The sequence below is a fragment of the Acanthaster planci genome, linkage group LG18, assembly GCF_054643075.1.
Source record: "Acanthaster planci isolate LZ-2023a linkage group LG18, COTS_SCS, whole genome shotgun sequence".
NCBI lineage: Eukaryota > Metazoa > Echinodermata > Asteroidea > Valvatida > Acanthasteridae > Acanthaster > Acanthaster planci.
This window is the reverse complement of record NC_141794.1, coordinates 3,122,858-3,141,837: the sequence shown is the minus strand read 5'-3', so window position 1 is coordinate 3,141,837 and position 18,980 is coordinate 3,122,858. Positions and strand designations below refer to the sequence as shown.

General features: G+C 43.3%; 1 protein-coding gene and 1 long non-coding RNA gene across 4 annotated transcripts; one reads left to right on the top strand and one right to left on the bottom strand.

The window, feature by feature from the left end:
* Nucleotides 1-1,651: 1,651 nt before the first annotated feature.
* Nucleotides 1,652-11,573, bottom strand: LOC147796105 (uncharacterized). Of its 2 annotated transcripts, none has more exons than XR_015428280.1 (4): nt 7,677-11,573; nt 6,249-7,484; nt 5,763-6,081; nt 1,652-5,654 (listed from the first exon to the last, which is right to left on the bottom strand). It is a non-coding gene; the product is annotated as an uncharacterized LOC147796105 (long non-coding RNA). The 2 variants fall into 2 exon arrangements; XR_015428281.1 differs by having other exon boundaries at nt 11,347-11,573.
* An 84-nt stretch (nt 11,574-11,657) lies between these two features.
* On the top strand, nt 11,658-18,962 carry agpat5 (1-acylglycerol-3-phosphate O-acyltransferase 5). Of its 2 annotated transcripts, none has more exons than XM_022233969.2 (7): nt 11,658-12,039; nt 12,613-12,804; nt 13,987-14,085; nt 14,283-14,373; nt 14,774-14,950; nt 15,176-15,299; nt 17,614-18,962. In XM_022233969.2, exons 1-7 carry the CDS (start codon nt 11,824-11,826, stop codon nt 17,834-17,836), a joined length of 1,122 nt encoding a protein of 373 aa, XP_022089661.2. In that variant the 5' UTR covers nt 11,658-11,823; the 3' UTR covers nt 17,837-18,962. The 2 variants fall into 2 exon arrangements, with proteins under 2 accessions (XP_022089661.2, XP_087004834.1); XM_087148708.1 differs by lacking the exon at nt 17,614-18,962 and adding an exon at nt 16,427-16,679.
* The last annotated feature ends 18 nt before the right edge of the window (nt 18,963-18,980 follow it).

Genomic DNA, 18,980 nt, shown 5'->3' with positions numbered 1-18,980 from the left:
TAGAATGATATTGCTGTAATGTGGGGGCGCTGTTTATGAGTTAGAATGATATTGCTGTAATGTGGGGGCGCTGTTTATGAGTTAGAATGATATTGCTGTAATGTGGGGGCGCTGTTTACGAGTTAGACTGATATTGCTGTAATGTGGGGGCGCATGAGTTAGAATGATATTGCTGTAATGTGGGGGCGCTGTTTATGAGTTAGACTGATATTGCTGTAATGTGGGGGCGCTGTTTATGAGTTAGAATGATATTGCTGTAATGTGGGGGCGCTGTTTATGAGTTAGAATGATATTGCTGTAATGTGAGGGCGCTTTTTATGAGTTTGAATGATATCGCGGTAATGTGGGGGCGCTGTTCATGAGATAGAATGATATTGCCCTAATGTGGGGGCGCTGTTTGTAATTTCGAATCACAGAATTGAAGCACTTTGAAGATGTATGTATCTCGGCATGAAAAAATTATGTTACTGTTGAGACCCTATGCAATGTCTGACATGTATCTGTTTGCATATCTTCCCCCAAATCACTTATTTTAATAATTACCTGTAAAAATGATGATTAATACAAAGAAATCAAATTTCTGGTTGTCAGCAAAAAACAGCTTCACAGTTTTCAAAACGTAAACACAAAATGGTAAAAGGTCCACTATTTCAGTCACTTTTTCTCAAAATGTCCTAAAGTGAGACACATACGTGTACACTATTGTACAACGATAGGGTTGTATAGTACTGGCCAGCTCATTCATGTCATTGTAACCCCCCCCCCAGCTCTCTGAGACACTCCCAGTCTCTCACCCCCTTGCCTCAGAGTCATTCCATGTGCAAAGGGAGTGAAACGTGGCCATTTTGAACTTGTGCTATACCTAAGCAATACACATCACCAATGCTTTTTGACACTGCTAGCTAATGGGGCTCTGAAACGCGACTAACCAATTGCACTGTCTCACATTCTGTGGTGCTCAACCAAGCATGAACATGAGCTTCAGTGTACAATAAGCGAAGTCAATGAGGTACACACCTGGCTGAAATTTTCAAAGACAAATGTCTGATCCTTTAATTTTTTTGAGTAGTGTATATTGGTATACAGTACAATGCTGCTATAATGAACAGGGCAGGGTCCATACACAATGCTTGGTGTTGCATACCTCCCCAACTATTGCGATTTCATTGGTACTGTTCCAATTGTCGCATTTTCATAGGTCTAAAAATCAAAATGTTCCGATTTCCATAAAAAAAGGGGGGGGGGGTAAGTCCTGGCAAAAGATGGCGCTATTTGCCAAAACAGAGGGTGCAATTTGCAGAAAAAAGAGGGTGCGATTTCCCATGCTGAAATGTCAGTTGTTTTACATACCTGTATGTTCTTGTTCGTGTAAAACAGATTCTCTTATGCGGCTGCTTGTTTTGCTATGGGCTCATAACATGGCCGTTCCAATTTCGGAGTTTATTGACATCTTAACTTTCGAGTGTCTGTCATCAGCCCTAAATTTTTTTCTTTAAAGCCAATTTATGATGTTCAGTGCACAGAAAATTTGGGAGCCAAGAGGCATGTTCTGTATACCGAATTGTTCAGTATAGTGACGTTGTACTGTACTTGTATCCAAAATATTCATGACTTGAGAGTTACTCTGTAAACTGAATGGACAATTGGTCAGTTTGCTTTTGAAGAAAGACTTGTTCGCCTTTAATTTGTATCTCTTCATCGTAACGCATCGACTCATATTAATGCACATTTAGAAACATTCATGTTTACATTTATCAAGTGCTATACATGTACTTCAATATTTGCAAATAATTACCATTTGGAAAGACTCTAGACACTTTGATACTACTTCTTTTGAGGACTAAAAGCTTGTAAGTATTGCATGCTTTTAAAATTTGAATAATGTTCCCATTCAGGCAGCCCAAATACCAGCACTGTTCAGTCAACCCAGTGGTTGTCCTGAACCTCACTTTTAACAAGTTCGCCTCCCAAACAGAGATATTGACAAATGGGAACCACCACCGACATAGGGCTGGATAGCTCAGTGGGTAGAGCACTGGTACAGTGTTCCAGAGGTCGCAGGTTCAAATCCCACTCCAGTCAATTTCTTTGTTCATTTTTATAAGTTTTTCCTGGGACAAAATTCTATGTGCATTTTGTATTTTCCAAGTTGTACATCCACATTGCCAGAGCATTAGAAAAAAGTCGCAAATTGTTGGCTCAGTGCTGAAAGGTCATTACTGCAAAAATGTAATTTTTGAAAACACTCTTGAGGCCTTACTCTGTACACGAAAGAAACACTTGATTTAAAAAGTTTATTTTTCAGTCACAAAACTAGTTTTTTGTGGCCAACGTGTTTAATTTCAACCAATTCTGTTTCCCAAATAAATGTTTCAAACAACATTTTTCACTAAACACCTATTAGTGCATTCTAAGGACCTTTTAGCACTGACATGAAATTTGTTTCATTTGAAAATATTACTTTGCAAAAATGCTTTGTGTGTATGTAAAACAATCGCCATTTATTGCTATAACCAGCTAATTTCTATTTGCAAGTGAAATAAATGTTCATTTATTTAAACTAGCCCAACCTGTTTGTACATGTATATCTATTTGTAAAACTGTAGTACTTTGCCACTTCACCCTTCTCCTAATCTGGACCATTTTACACTGCCAGAGTTTACATCTGTTACCATCTTTAGATTTTACATTACAGCCTCATCCTACATGAAAGCCCCGTCAGTCTTAAACATCTTCCCAGCTCCTTATATAAAGTTCCCTCTTGGAGCCTTTTAGTCTCAATTTTATAAGGGCTACAATGCACCCAATAGCAATATGGAACATTAAGAAGCTATGTCCTTCAACCCCATGGAATCCTAAGAGCTCTAATACTGATAGTCCCAAGCCCTCAGCCATCCACTCAACCCTCCCTATCAGCTCCCAGACTTTCAGCCCCAAGGACTTCCACCCTTGCCCATCTCCAGTACACAGTTTTGGCAGAAAAATATTCTAAGTCCAAACAATGGAAGGTTTAACATTTAGAAACGAGCACATTTCTTCAAGAAAGTGCCGTGGCATAGCGGTTAAGGACACTAACTGCTATGCACAAGGACCTGGGTTCAATTCCAGGTGGGCATGCACAATTTTGTTAAAAAACTTAGTAAAAAAAAAAAAAAAAAAAAAAAAACTTCCTTTTCCGGGGACCCCGGGATTTGAACCGGGGTCCCCTGGCCTGGCAGCCAGCTAGCTAACCACCAGGCCACAGGCCTCTTGATAGATATTATTTCGGAACTTATATTTAAAGGTTAGGATTGCGCAATTTCAAAAAAGGTCAAAGGGCACAGCATATTTGCATGTATTTAAATAACAAAACCAGAAATTTGAATATGTTAAAAGCAGAATACACAAAATATTCAGACCTTGTATTTCAGGATATCTTAGGTCAAATATATTTGCAAACCTTTCCATATTTACACTTCCAAATGTTCAGTGTGATAAATGTATTGTGGACGTGTCAATAAAAATTCAACTGTGTTGGTTGAAACTTGATTGGAAAAAGATTCTGCTAGGATCGAAACATCAGGTCCTCTGAATTTTTTAATTTAGAGAATATTTCACAATTTTCGGTATCTTGCTATAAACGTTAAACTTTGTCAGCTTTTCTGGACGAGTGGGGGCACTACTGCTGTGATGTAAATTAGAGAATTCAGGCAGGGTAATAGCGCCCTCTATGGTTGGGTCAGCATTTTATAGCGGAGCCTTTGATGCAGCAAACAAAATAGAAATTACTACAGGATTGCTAGGAGAAACCAATCAATGTCATCAAGTTCTGTCGATTTTAATCCAGTGTTAACCCTGAAGTTGCCGGGTTATTTTGTGCCATCTCACAGCAGAGATCTTGGCTGTCCCAAGAATGTAAAGCATGTAAAGCACTCCTTATCAATACAGATGTGGAGTTTCAAATCAATCTGACGTACACTTTACAGTTGATACCGTCAATTGAAGTTGAAGGTTACAAGCATACCAGCCACCATGTGCAGTCAGCACAGCAGTTGAAAGCGCGGGCTCCTTTTTTGTGGTTGACCTGTTTCTGGAAAGTGGGTGCTGCATGAGAACAGTATGTGTGATTTTCACAGAATTAAATTAGGTTAGGCTTGAAGTTGCACCATGAACAAGAAAACATCTTTTTTAAGAGTGTGTGGTTCTGAGAAGAACCGATGGTGAATACTCGACGTTCTGGACAGTGTGCTCTGTTCGTCTTTAGGAGGGTGACAGGTTGCCTGGCTCTGAGGATGCTGGTTTTTAAGCACTGGAGAGGATGCTAAGGGTGCACTGGAGCAGAATGGCTTGCTTGATGGTGGATCTGCTGGACTGAGAGGCTATTGAGTGCGCTCACTGATGCATGAGTGACTGTGGGTATAGATGACCCATTGGTCTGGGAGCGTAATATGGAGTGCCAAATGCTGCTGATGACGTGATGACGCTGATGACGTGATCCTTGACAATCGCTGATTTATCGTAGTCAACTCTGTGTCCATGGGCGATATGTTCTATGAGTCTGGTGGGCAAATCCCGCCCAGTCTTGCCAAAATACACCTTCCCACATTCGCAGGGGATGCCGTAGACACCAGCTTTCGTCTGATGGTCTTGCTTGTCCTTTTGGGTCTGCAGGGTGGCTTGAAGTTTCTTGGTGAAGGATGCGGTGGATCTTGTGGGATGCATTTCCTATGTAGGGTAGGGTCACTGTTGGCGTGTACGAAGGTGGTTGACTTTGGGTATAGGAGACCCGACAGTCAGTGATCTTGGGTTCTTAATCTTGGTGGTAACCGTTGTGCTTGAGGGCTCTTGAGATGTGCTTGACTTCTTCTTGGATGCTGTCCAAGTGACTGTAAAAAGCTGCAATATGAAACTAAAGGCTTGGCTCGTAAAAAAAATGGATAAGTATGGCTGACCTCTTTCATGTCGCCAAGTGGTTAGGGACTATGGTTTCCAATCATAGGGTTGGAGGTTCGAATCCAGCTGCAGGCAGTATGTTGGTCCTTGGCAAGCCACTTCACCCCTGCTTGCCTCTCTCCACCCAGGAGTATTAGGTACCAGCATTAGCTGGGGAAGCAACCTGGCATCCCATCCAGGGGGAAAAATATTCTCAGTTGTTTCATGCCAAGGAAACCGTGATAAACACCGGCCTGATGAGCGTAAATAATAAAACAGAATGAATGGATGAATGATTTTAAAGGACTCCCTCGTTGCATTTTAAGAACATCAGAATGGACAAGATGCCTGCTGATAAACGTGCCCGATGGGGTCACATGATGATTCCGCTGAAGATCTACAGAAGCTGATGAAGCTGGGACTGCAAACACCTTGTAAGCCAGTTGGAACAATAATGGAAGTCTCTTGGCCATGTCCTGCCAGAACTGCAGAGCACATGTGGTGACACAATCGGGGTTAGACACAGCTTCCAAATACCTTGCGAACTGTCGTCTAGCTGACTCCGTCTCGCCTTGTGCTCCACTTTTATTTCTGTGTGTACAGTACTTGGCCAGTAGATGCGGCACCTTAGCTGGAATTGGGTCTTTTTCCTCTTCACTTGATGCTGACTCCCTGTTGTTCAAGTTCATGATGGCTTAGGAAGTTTGCCTCGGCCTCAGAGATGACCTCCGAGATGACCAACTCTGTTGCAGTAAAACGGAACAAAAAAGACTTAGAACAATCATTTCATCTCTATTAATGTACCATGTATAAAAGCACATCTTGTAGGTTCTAAATTCAAATATAACTACCTAGCAGTGATTCTTGCCGCTTCTCTCTTATCTGCGCAATGGAATCACGCAGTGCTTCAACTGACACATCAACATCAACCCAGGTTAAGCAAAATCTTGGATCAAGAACGACCGACATCAGATATATATCATCTGCAAATGGCTCGTCACGACTGCCTCGTGAAGGTTCTGCCATCTGACGATTCTGGAATATGCCTTTAAATCTTCTCTGAAGAGACACTGTCAGCTTGTTAATGAGAGCTTTCTATTTTCTTCTTGAAGTGCGAATTCAAGTCCAACACTGTTGGCACTACCAGGCCTATAGTAACCATCTGCTCACCTATGATTTGAACAATACAAAAATATTGTATTAAAAACAACAACATCAGAGTTATGAGTTTTATGAATTCGGTAAAACCTTTGGCTCTGATTTTTGAAGTTCTGACAAGACTGATTTTATCAAAGTTATTAATTAATTTATTTAATCTTTGAAAATGTAAGCTGTGCCTTGAGTAAGATCAGTGGCCTCGCCAAGGGGGTCAAAACCTCACACATCTCCCTGAGCTGGCTCCATTTGCGAACACTGTAGGCAACCTCCGGAAAGGCTGTTCCAAAAACATCATCTACCAACTTTGTGAAATGCAAAGCCAGGATGGATTTCAGCTGGTGAAGAGTTGAATTCCAGCGCGTTGCATTCACAGCCGGAATGGAGCGTGTGTGCCCAAAAGCCTGTAAAAGCCTTTGATTTATAAACAAGGCAAAATTAGTGCATTTTCTGAAATGAGAATAAGTATTGTTTGACATCATTTGATGTGATGATTAAACTGTTGCATCATTTTGGAGGGTGGGATTGCTTTTATCACGGTTTAGTCAACCATACTTTTCAAACAAAACTTGGTTGATTTGTTTAATTTCCTCCAACATTTTAAGAGTTATAAAAGCCAGCTATTCTCGTGCAGATAGAGACCGGTAATACCTACATTGCACATGTATTATCAAACCAATGCATTGTAAAGCTTTATGCTTGTTAAGAAAAATTCAAAGCAACACTTTAGGTTTTTCAAACATGTCAAAACACAGTAACAGGGGAAATATTTGCCTCCCCTCTCTCTTTGAAGATTGTGCTACAATGAAGGAGTGTTGACATCTTGGATGCTTTGGCAATTGCCAGTGCCATGCCTTTGTTTCAGTTAGCCCATCCTTCACTACCAGTTGACTGTGTGCGAGACACAACAGCCTCTGCTTAGAGCTGCTTTCCAACACTGTGTACACCATAGTATCATTTTTTCTTTCTTCTAGGTCAGACCACAGGAACTCATCCTCCATGTCTTCAATATCCTCCTCTGTTTCCTCACTGTCACCAGAGGTAGTTGTGGGGAAGTTGACTTTGAAGGCACTTTTCACACTAGATGCATTGTCAGTGACTACGAAGTTCACCTTTGTCTTGATGCCCATATCCTCCAAGATGTCATTAAATGCATTGGCGATCCGGTCTCCAGCGTGGTTACCCTGAAACCGCTTGCAGCTAAGAAGCAACGACTTCAGTTCCATCGTGCCAATTGAGATGGGGAGGATAACGTGTGCTGTCACACCCAGAAATGATCTCATCACAAGATCAGTCCAGATGTCAGTGGTGATGGACACTGATGACTGATCTGCTAGAATATCTTGATCTTCTGTTTTCCTGCAGCATAAAGTTGGGGCAACTTCACAACTAGGGTTGATCTTGACATCGGAGCATATCTGAATTTAAAATAATACAGTTTCGAAAACTGTTCTTAAATGCATAATTTTAATGTTATAGTGGCAAGGTCTAAGTTAACGATTTATCTGTTGACATGCACTTTCAATGTTTAAAAACGTTAACGGCTCGATGTCCACATATTATTCAGTTGAATTTTCTGTTAATCCCCACAAAAACACTAGATTGTGTACCTTGGTTCTATAACTTTCATGAAATCTCGAAAGTGCTGGTTCTCCACAGCTGGCCACCTGGAATGTCAGAACAATGTGCCCTGGTCCCTCTGCTAACCTCCGGCAAGTTAACGATGCCAGGAAAACTGCCATCATTGACCGCGAGCTGTCGAAGCTCAACATCGACATTGCAGCCCTTCAGGAGACAGGCTTCCCCTCCAATGGTACTCTCAAGGAGAAGGACTACTAATTCTTCTGGCAAGGACTAGAGCCAGATGAGCGCCGACTCTATCTTCAGGGTCGGGTTTGCAGTACGTAACTCCCTCCTGTCATCAGTCGAGCCTCCATCTCAGGGGACTGCGCGAATCCTCCTTCTTTACTTCATGTCCTCCTCTGGTCCAACAAATAATCTTTAGCATCTATGCCCCCACACTCTGCTCTACAGCTGAAACTAAAGATGCATTTTATGAAGAACTCGAGGCCCAAATCAGAGAGATCCCCCGAGTGAAGCCCTGTTCCTGCTCGGAGACTTCAATGCCTGAGTTGGCTCAGACCACAGCTCCTGGCCACGCTGCATCAGACACTTCAGCATTGGCTAGTTCAATGAGAACGGACAGCGGCTACTTGAGCTTTGCTCCTACCACGATCTCTGCATCACAAACACATCCTTCCCCACCAGACCACATCACAGAGTGTCCTGGAGGCACCCTAGGTCCAAACACTGGCACCAGCTAGATTTCGTCATTACCTTGAGACCCCTTCTCAACTACGTGCTTATCACCCGCACTTACCACAGTGCCGATTGCGACACCGACCACTCCTTGGTCAGCAGCAAGGTGTGTCTCCGACCAAAATGAATCCATCGTTCTAAGAAAAAGGGTCGCCCACGTATCTACACCGCCCGGACGTCATTTCCTGGACTACGCGAGCGTTTCGACAAAGCCATTGATGACACCCTTGTGGACGGCCCAACAGACGGTTCCATGATGTGATGGAACCACATCCGCGATGCCGTGTATGAGGCCCCTTTGGGCACCTTTGGGAAGAGAGTGAGAAAGAACAAAGATTGGTTTGTGGCAGGGATCGATGAGATGGAGCCTGCCATTGCTGCCAAGCAAGCCGCACTCCTTGATTTCAAGAGACAGCCCTCCAAGAAAACATTGGCTGCCTTTTGAGTAGCACGCAATAATGCCAAACAGACTGCGCGCAAGTGCGCCAATGACTACTGGTTGAGCCTGAGCTGTGATATCCAAACTGTGATATCCATGGACTGTGGTAACATCTGCGCCATGTATGAGGGCACGAAGAAAGCATTTGGTCCTAGTGCCATCAAGATCATTCCTCTTAAATCCACCTCAGGTGGCATCACCACACATCGCAGGAACCAGATGGAGAGATGGAGAGGACTGGTAGCCCCCCAAAGTGCATGAAGATGCAATCCTTTCATGATGACATGACTGGCACCATTCAGTACGATGGATCATCATCGGACCCCTTCCCATTCAAGAACGGTGTGAAGCAAGGAAGTGTCCTGGCCCCAACACTCTTCGGCGTGTTCTTCTCACTGCTGTTGCGCTTTGCCTTTTGAAGATGGCATCTTCCTCCATGCACTATAGGAGTGATGGGAACCTCTTCAACTTGGCCCACCTAAATGCAAAGACGAAGGTGCGCAGAGTGGTCATCAGAGAGTTGCTCTATGCAGACGATGCGGCCCTTACTGCCCACAGTGAGGAAGCACTCCAGCGGCTCGTCACCCACTTTGTAGAAGCATGCTTCGAGTTTGGCCTCACCATCAGCCTGAAAAAGACCAACATCATGGGCCAGGATATCAGTAGCACTCCCCAAATCACCATCGCAGACCACGCCTTGGAAGTGGTTGACAATGTTACTTACTTTGGCTCTACCATCTCAAGCAACCTTTCCCTAGACGCTGAGCTCAATTTGCGGATTGGAAAGGCAGCAACTGCAATGACTCAACTAACAAAAGAGTATGGGGCAACACCATGCTGACAACCAACACAAAGATGAAGGTGTACCAAGCCTGTGTTCTGAGTTCCCTTCTCTACGGTAGCGAAGCCTGGACAGTGTACTCCTGCCAAGAACGCAGGCTGAATGCTTTTCACATGCGCTGCCTTAGATGACTCCTGGGCATCACTTGGCAGGATCGCGTCACAAATGAAGATGTCCTGTCTCAGGTGGGTGTGCTAAGTATATTTACCATCCTGACCCACAGACGGTTGTGCTGGATGGGGCATGTATGCCGCATGGACGACAGATGCATCCTAAAGGATGTTTTGTATAGCATGCTTCCCACAGGGACGCAGCCCATGACATAATTTTAATTCCTATATTAATAAATAAAGACAAATATTACTACTTAGATGCCTGTGGGTGTGTGATTTGCACGGAGAATAATATTTTCTAGATTTGTGTATTTTACATCTTAAATAAAATTGAAATATGTCATATTTTGGGTAACGCCGTGACACAATGAGACAACTTTAATTGCTTGGCCGTTAATGTGAGATACATAATTGAAATCATAAATGGGCTTGATATGTGGTCAGTATATGTCATTAACATGATAACAATGCGGAATTCAGAAATTAGGTTTCATTATTGCTGTTGTTAAGACAGCTTTCAGTATGTTCCTGAAATTGTGGAAAATAACAGAAAATCCACTAATTAATTATGCATGAGAAGTGTGAGAACACCTTTTTTCCGCTAAATAGTTGCTGTTTCCGGAAGGTTTAGACATTTAGCTTTAATTTGATACCAAATTCAGTCATGCAAGACAATTTTTAAAATTCATTTGTCATGTCCACCTTTGCATGGAATTGCCCTTTATCCGAATGTTTAAGCCTTCCTCCACTTGTTTCTAGTTTAGGAGTAGGGCCACGTATACAGAGGTACAGTCCACTAGGCTGGCCCTATGAAGTTGAGTCTCTAACGTGCCGCTCTTCGACGTTTCCTTGACTTTCCTCCTGCATCACTGCCAAACCTCTTTGCTGAAAAACTTTGAAGTCATTCAGTTATTTACAGTAAATAATATTATAACCATACATGCTACTGATCCCCTCTGTGAAAAATTTTGGTGTAATGAAATTTAATTTGGGTTGAATTGGGACCTCAGATGGTGTTGACTCGGAGCGAGTTGATTCCAGACCATGGAGGTAGAATGTCCAGACCAAGTTGGCGACTTCACACTGATGAGTATACAGTGTGTGTACATTAATTGCCATGTTTCCCTGGACCATATCCGAATCTTTAAAAAGGCAATTCGTCGAGTCTAAGTTGCTCAGCCTATCAATATTATGGACTGATCATCATCCTGATGCAGTCGCGTCAAATGTCATTTCAAAAATTCAAATACACTGTATGCACAGCATGCCAAAGTGAGGTGGGCTAACAGTAAGAAAAATTTATTTTTGACCTTGTTGCATCATGTATATCATGTGGGATTGCCTTCCATTAGAACAGCTGCACGTCAGGGGTGAGCACATCATCACACCCAACGACTTGCTTGGGAGGAAAAAACAATTTACAAGATGTATGCAAAATCTAAGTGGGCATTATAGGCCTAGGCCTACTAAAGTCACTCATGTCACAACACGGTCTTTTCCTTTCTCAGTCAAGGACCAGGCCTATTTATTTCTGTAAAAGCAAAATACATTGTAGTGATTGCACTTACTCCATACCACCACGTCTATGATATCGCGTAGGTGTGCCAGCGATTCCTCAGAGACTAATTTCTTACGTGTTGTCTGGATGATACACAAAGTCAGCAAAAATAAACGGATTAAAGCTTAACGACCACCATGCGCTCAGTATGGTAATTGGTATCACTCAACGTGCACGTGTGCCATCGCCCTCATGCCTCCCACCCACGTGTTGTTTGCAGTGTGTCTGTCCGTAATCGGTCCGCTCCGTAAATGGGTTTTTGGTGCAGCGTGAGTTTTGCGTAGTGACCGTACCCACGCGTGTGCGAACTGTACAGCCGGACTACACTGTTGATGCACGATAGCCAGCCCAGGGGAGAAACACACGTGGACGCAATGGACTTGTGTTCTTAAAGGACAAACCGAACCCTTTACTCCTGACAACAACCGCCACTTCACAGCCATTGTCGTCTTTTTGTCCTCTGTCGCGTCCTAGCCTCCTCGGCAAAATGTTGAGTGTCATAGCTCACCTGAACTCGCTAAAGTTCGTGGCGCCGGCGGTGATGATGATGGGCTCCGCGCCGCCGTACTTCGTGCTGTTCAGCGGGTGGCAGGTCGTGTCGTGCCTCTTGCCTGAGCGTTGGTACCGGGCGGTGGACGATTGTCTCTGGGGGACCTACCAACGGCTGGTTGAGTTCTTCTTTGAAAACTATACAGGCACGGAAGTATGTGAAATCGTGTAATCTCCATGTATACCACATAGGCACGAGTAATATACAATGTACTATGCTATGCTAGCAGGCGAAGGCCTACTCAACTTGGCTTGGTCAGTTGTGTCGTATTGTTGGTTCGACTTTTTGAGCCGGGCTGGGGGGGGGGCGAATGGACGGGATATTGAGACTGTTTTCTGAAACAATTGTCCATTTGCCAAATGATTTTTCTTAATCCATAAAACAAATCCACCTCCAAGGGATTCTGCTACTACTTTTACTGAAGAAATTGTTGGCACTTTCAATGTCTGAAAATTAAAGACACCACTTGGAAAGAGTTCCATGTTCCCTAAAGTCACCTGTGAGTCACTTGAAAGCAATAACATGACCGAAAAAGTCATTACAAAATTCTTGTTTCCATTTTCTTTTTTTTGGGGGGGAACAGCCCCCTTGCCCCACCCCCAGGGGGTTATTATGCAAATGGCTTTGGGTTCAAGCCATGTGGTGCTCCAAAGTTGAAATTATACATATCCACCTCCTGTATGCTATAATAAATAAAACCTGGAAAAGAAACTTTTAAAATTTCAGGTGGTACTGTATGGCGATGTGGAAGCCCTGGACCGGTCAGAGAATGTGATTTACATGTGCAACCACCAGACGACGATGGATTGGGTGGTCGCCGACATGATAGCCATCCGTGGAGGCATGCTGGGAAACATGCGATTTGTCCTGAAGGATGGCTTGAAGTACATGCCCCTCTATGGGTGGGAATTCGGTCAAGTAAGTATGCGAGGGGTGCACCAGAGCCGTCCTAAATCCTTCAAAAGCCTCCTCTATGCAGGAAATCATAGGTACATTGCCCTGCGCCTCTTCGCGACCAGTTAACACCAGTTTGCTGATAGAAGGTTGAGGCTTTAGAATGTTCGGCCAGTGTCAGGCCTCAAAGTGTGGCGGCAATGAATGTTATAATTTTTTCTGCAATTTGATATTAATGTGGTTAGTGCATTGAATAGTGCACCCGTTTTAAACACTTAAAAATATCATTTTTGAGAAAAAATTGAGACTTGAAATTAGCCATGCTTTCCGGGACAACTGATGGCGCTGTTGCTGTGATGCCATCCAGGGAAGACCTAATACGGTGCCTAGGTTTTTCTGTTAGAATTGTGAGTTCAGAATTTACATACAGCATTTCTGAGAAAGATATTGATGTTTACTTGTTGCTGTGTACATGAACAACAATAAACGAGTGAAGAACAGAAACTTTGGACCGGCAAAATCTACAAAAATGCAGGACTTCTTTGTGTACAAACCAAGGTAGCATTTAGGCTTTCTTCCTGGGATGACATCACCGTTTTGCTCATGAATATGCAAATCTCAGCATAAACTCCAGAAGGGCAGTAAAATACCCTTTGAAATGGTAAAACAAAAGTTCAAAATAATGTTAACTGAGACCCAAAGGTGCATTGTGAAGGTCTGTATCAAAACAAATTGTTTGCAGCTGTCCTTTAACAAGATATACTTAGACTTCTCTGGCCTGACGTTCGGGCTCTGGACAGCAACGTGACAAGCCTCCCTGGTCTGACTTGATGCATTTTCCATCTTAACCCTAACCCCCTAGGGTGTATGTAAAATCGTATTGAAATTAGAGGATTTGGGCCTGTTAGGATTAATCCGTTTAAAGTCTCTGCAGACAAACTTTTTTCGTCCAGTGGGAAGTTAAATGTTAATTGCAAAGATTTTTGGTCTTGTTAATAAACAGTCTTCATGATATCACAGACTGCATAGTTTGAAAGGGGGGCTGGGTTATTTTCATTTTGACAAGTTGCATTTTGGGGGCCTGCAGGAGAACTTCAGTATTGTTGCACCCTTCAACTGTACATTTGTGACAGTGAAACTCCCAGTGTGTTTGCTGTTGTGTTTGCTCCCATTTCCCGTTTATTTTTCTGATGTTGAATGTTTCAGCACGGCGGTATTTATGTCAAGCGGGACAAGAAGTTTGATCAGAAGAACATGAAGCAATTTCGCAAGAGACTGGATGTCCTACGCAAGAATGATATCCCAGTAAGTCACATTTTCAGGAAAGAGTAGACTCTGGGTATTGAGTATTATGCTCAGTTACTAAAATGAAAACATCACTGTGAATGTAGAAAGATTCCCTTCCGTTTAAAGGATGGAAACTCTTGTTTTTGCTCCCGTGGACGATAAGTGTCCATTCTGAACATCTCCATTTGTCTAATTTGTCTCCATTTTGTCTTCAGACATGGATGATCGTTTTTCCTGAGGGGACTCGCTATAATCCACTCAACGGGGATCTCATCCGAGCCAGTCAAGCATTTGCTTTCAAAAATGGTAACTCCTTTGGACTTGAATAATTTGAATTAGTTCCATGTGAAATGCTTCTTGGGTTGAGGGTTAACAGAGCCGTCCGAGTCCTGGTCAAGAGTAGGAAAATCTTTTAGGATTTTTTTGTGGGGGGGTATGTAAGCGGAAAACCTTTGTAAGGTCTCATACGGAAGAGGGCTCTCAGTGACAGAAAGTATCAACAAAGAAAGGTAAAACTGGCTTTTCTCAAGAACCGGTAATTGTCAGTGGGAACAGCTCACATTTTCAGTGGGAAGAGTATGTGTTTTGGTAGGAACACAGGAAGTTTTTTGAGTTATCAGGTCCTTTCTATTGTAAAATGTTCCAATCTATACAAATGTCAAGATACTTTCTGACATTGGATTTTCTTGACGCCCACATGCTACAGGTTTGGCCGTCACCAATCATGTACTCTCGCCGAGGATCAAGGCGGTCAACATGTGCATTCAGGGACTGCGGGGCCACACCGCCGCAGTGTACGACGTCACCATCGCGTACTCCAACACAGGTGAAGAGTGCAGTAGCCTGGAAATGGTGGAGAGACGACCGGCTCCGGGAATGCCAGGTGAAACTGCTATGAGGTGACAGGGACCGAAACCAGGCCTGGTTAATTTGTGATTAAGGTCTAAATATAGCTTGTCCTCACACATATTTTTGTACCGTTCTTCCAGTAAACCGTTTGAGGTGGCCTAATACCCGTGTTGTTCAACGACTGAGGGGCCACATATTTTAATTATTTGTCCAGGTAGTTCATGAGTTTTCATATTTATCTTTGCTTCTGTGTTGCCAGAATTCCTGCAGTTACGGTGCCCTCGTATCCACGTCCACATCCGGCGTATTCCCATGGAGACGATTCCGGAGGACGAAGAGTCTTGCCATCGATGGCTGCATGAACTCTTTGAGGAAAAGGACAAGTTAGTCTCCCCTTTAAACTTGGTTTCAAAGCATGGAGGCAGGACACAGAGAGAGTTACAACCCTGGCGCATTAAAGGGCGTGATGATCATCGCCGCCCGGTCAGACGAACAATAGTAAACATTCCAAAACGTCCTGATTATTGCCTGCAGCTTAGCCGGACAAAAGGGGCCAGTTATATTGTAGGAATATTTGTAATGTTTTCTTTGCAATTAACTAAAACTTATTGCAGTGATCAGGAAATAGAAAGAATAAATATCTAACAGATTTACTTTTGCCGTTGTGAATAATTTTTAAAAAGATTTTGATGCACTTTTCCATTTTCCATGCAATGTTTGTAATTTCGTTTTGTCACTCCAAAACATCAGTTTTCAAAGTCTTTGTACGAATTTGGCTAAGACTGGCCAACAACATGTTGACCACCACAGGACAGTTAAGTTCACGAAAAACAAAATGCGCTGTTGCATCACAGGGAGTGATCACGAGATCTCATAAAATACCTTTTTATGTAAATACCGTAATAAAATTGATTAAAATAAAGCACAAAATCTCACAAACAACTTGGCTATCTATTACCAAAATAAGTCCAGAAGAAAGCGTTCGATAAGGGCAACAACTGCACATGAACACTAAGGGCACACAGCCTAATAAAAGCAACTGCGCAACATAAAATTTGATGCCAGATCACACCAAGCACCAACGACGGCATGAATATTGAACTACCTATGCTGCAGTACACAACGTTTTAAGGATGCAGATTACCAGTGAAAAATTGCAGCGATGATCATGGGGTACAAAGGGGGATATGGTCGTGAAACAGGTGGTACTTAGCAAGCCTTCACTGCGCCTGGCTATGAACATACCAGACATGCCAGAAATCGGTAATTGGCCAAGTGTTATAGCCTAGGCAGTTCAAACTCCTTCTGTGTTCTTCCTCCATGGTTAAGGATAATTGTTCCCAGTCTGAAGATTTGTCAGCTCTGAGTAGTGTAACGGGAACCCCTTTATGGGGGGGGGGCCACACCCGTTAGTTAAGAACACAAACTCAACCAGACACAAGTTAATTTTGGTCTCCGGAAAAAGTATTTTTAAAAAATGAAGATTTTTTATTTCTTAATTCTCCGAAAGGGGTGAGATTGACCAGGCTGGGTCTCCATGGCACTCGACAACATAGGAATTAAACATAAGGAAACAAAGAAGCAAACTTACACGATGAAACAGAAGAAAAACGCTGATGGACGGCGCTAACTTATACAACATCATAAAACAGGCTACATCAAGCTTCACCTTAGCAAATCAAACCGCCGAGGACCGCTAACACCAGCTACAGAGATGAGTCCCCAGCCGTAGTGTTCTGTAGAAATGCCTCGCCCAGTGGTAGTCACATGGGCCTTATATACCCTCCTGGCAGACCATCAGTGGGATGCTAAAAGCAGTCCATTGTACCTTTTGTGCTTTACATCAATAGACATGGCCCAGCACTCCTCCCCCAAAGGAATGTGGCCTCACAATGAACATACCAACAGCTGGGTGCACTACTTAAACATTACTATCTTGACCCAGCACCCAGAGACCTTTTTGTTCACTACAGTAGAACTGGAACCTTCTTGGGCTTTGACTGGATGGTTCACTGGTTCCATGTGGGGGGGATATGTCGATTCCTTAACTGCATCTGAAATCATGTGTCTGGAGTCAAGGTCCTCACATACTGTAATTTTTGGAATATTAGTGGCGTGGTGTTTAAGCCGCATCACGTAGAAATCTGCAAATTAAGATTTGAAGTCGCCATTTAAGCCGCACCGGTGCATAAACTGCACCGTGGTGCTGAAGGTGTCCCACACGAAATCCTCAAGTGTAAGCAGTGAACAAACGAGGGTCTCTATTAAAACTAAACTTTCCCAAGTCCTTGAAATTACCAATTTTGGCGGGCTGGATGAGTGTCCTTGTGGGGTGGACCATGCAGCAGTTCTTCATGTCTGTCTTTTTCCAACAGTTGTCAATTGACTTGTGAAATGCTAAACAGCATGGATTACACAACGATAAAACAGACAAAAATGAACAGATGATTTGTGAAGTGTGAACTCCTGAGTAGGGTTACTCATTGGCTCCAAGTAGTGTACTCAGTTTTGAGCGAGTTTTTTTTCCCAAGTTATTCCAAATGGAGAATTCACAGGTTCAGGGGTAAGATTGTAGTGGTTCCGAAAAAGAGGACTGACTCCAAGATATTTATCTTCTCGAATGGTCACTCGACCGGGATTGAACTTGGGTCTTCAGATCTCTCATCTTCTCGTTCATATTGTTCCCCATCATTTCAGTATGCTGTCAGATTTCTACTCCAACAACACTGAGAAGCGAGGTCGCCTCGAGGGCGAAGGTCGCAGCACTCACCTGGGACTGCTGTCCACCCTGCCGGCCGTGGCGTTCTCCTGTGCCCTGCTGGCCCCACTGGTGGGGACCAGCTATGGCCGGCAGCTGTACTGGAAGATCTGGCTGTTCGGGTCGTTGGCTGGAATCACGTGGATGAAGCTGACCACCTGAGCGGCAGTCGGAATTTTTCAGGCCCGTCCAAAAAAACGCAACCTTTTCTGGTGGAAAATGGGTTGTCAAGATTGTCTAGAGAATGGAAGTTTTTTTCTTCATAGTGATGGTGTTATTGTTGAAAATGGACTGTAGTTAACAAATTTTGGAAAATTCCCAATCCAACCTCTACCCATAAATCCTGGTTTTGACAGAACATGCCACAAATGCCTTCTAAACTCTACTCCAAGCTGAACTCAGCAATTTGCAACATGTTTGCAACATTTGCAAACATTTTTTTTTTTTATTGCAGATGATTTAACTCCCAAAGCCATTTTGTTCCCGGCAAGAACTGTTCTCTCTCCTCCCAAATCATCTACTGTGCAACGAAGTGGTTCCACTTTTTTGCTTCTTTTAACACAGGGATTAACCCTTACCCACTGGGGCCTTCTTATAAGGGTACATCCCCAAGCCTCCAAAATCCTCCAACTGCCCAACCTCAAACACTGCATTCATGCTGAATCCTCCAAAATCTTCCAAAATCACCCCGAGGATTTTGGCGGACTGAGGTGGGGTTAGGGTTAAGCCCTTGGTGGAGGCTGGGCTTTTGACCATCTGTGATGGTGCAAAGTCCTCCCATAAAACCTCCTGCCAACTTTGTGGGTAAGGTGTGACAAAGACCTTTGGAACTGAGCTGGATTGGGCAGAACTCTTAGCAGAAACCCAATATGGGTCAAGGGTCAGAGGTCAATTAGAACATAGCAGTTAGGTCACATCCACAGATCTGATTTGATCGTTCAGGAATGGGTGTGCAGTGAATATTCGTGTAATAGACCAGGGTCAACCGGACTACTACTTACAGAGTATTCTAGTGATAACATTTTGCCTGCCTCAAGAGAAACTGTCTACTGTATGTGTAGCAGTGGTATTGTCAATTTTTTTTAATACTGTTCAGAGGAATCAGGAGTTTGCACTGAAATTTCGTACAAACACTTCTTAAAAATCTGTCTTTACTGGGTTTTCTGTATGCTTCGTAAATGATTTGTAAAACCAGTCTAGATTTGTCAATTGTTGCCTTGGCAGGTGTGGGTGCCCAAGGTGGGTTTTCTGGAAAATAAAATAAAAGTGCAGTCTTGTTTATCTTGTAGGAGACTTTCTATTTAGA

Bases quoted from the DNA above. Each gene is read 5' to 3' on its own strand.
- agpat5 (XM_022233969.2), top strand. From the start codon at position 11,824: ATGTTGAGTGTCATAGCTCACCTGAACTCGCTAAAGTTCGTGGCGCCG. The intron at 14,951-15,175 runs GTGAAACTGCTA...CTGTGTTGCCAG, and splicing joins ACCGGCTCCGGGAATGCCAG to AATTCCTGCAGTTACGGTGC. The intron at 15,300-17,613 runs GTTAGTCTCCCC...CCATCATTTCAG, and splicing joins CTCTTTGAGGAAAAGGACAA to TATGCTGTCAGATTTCTACT.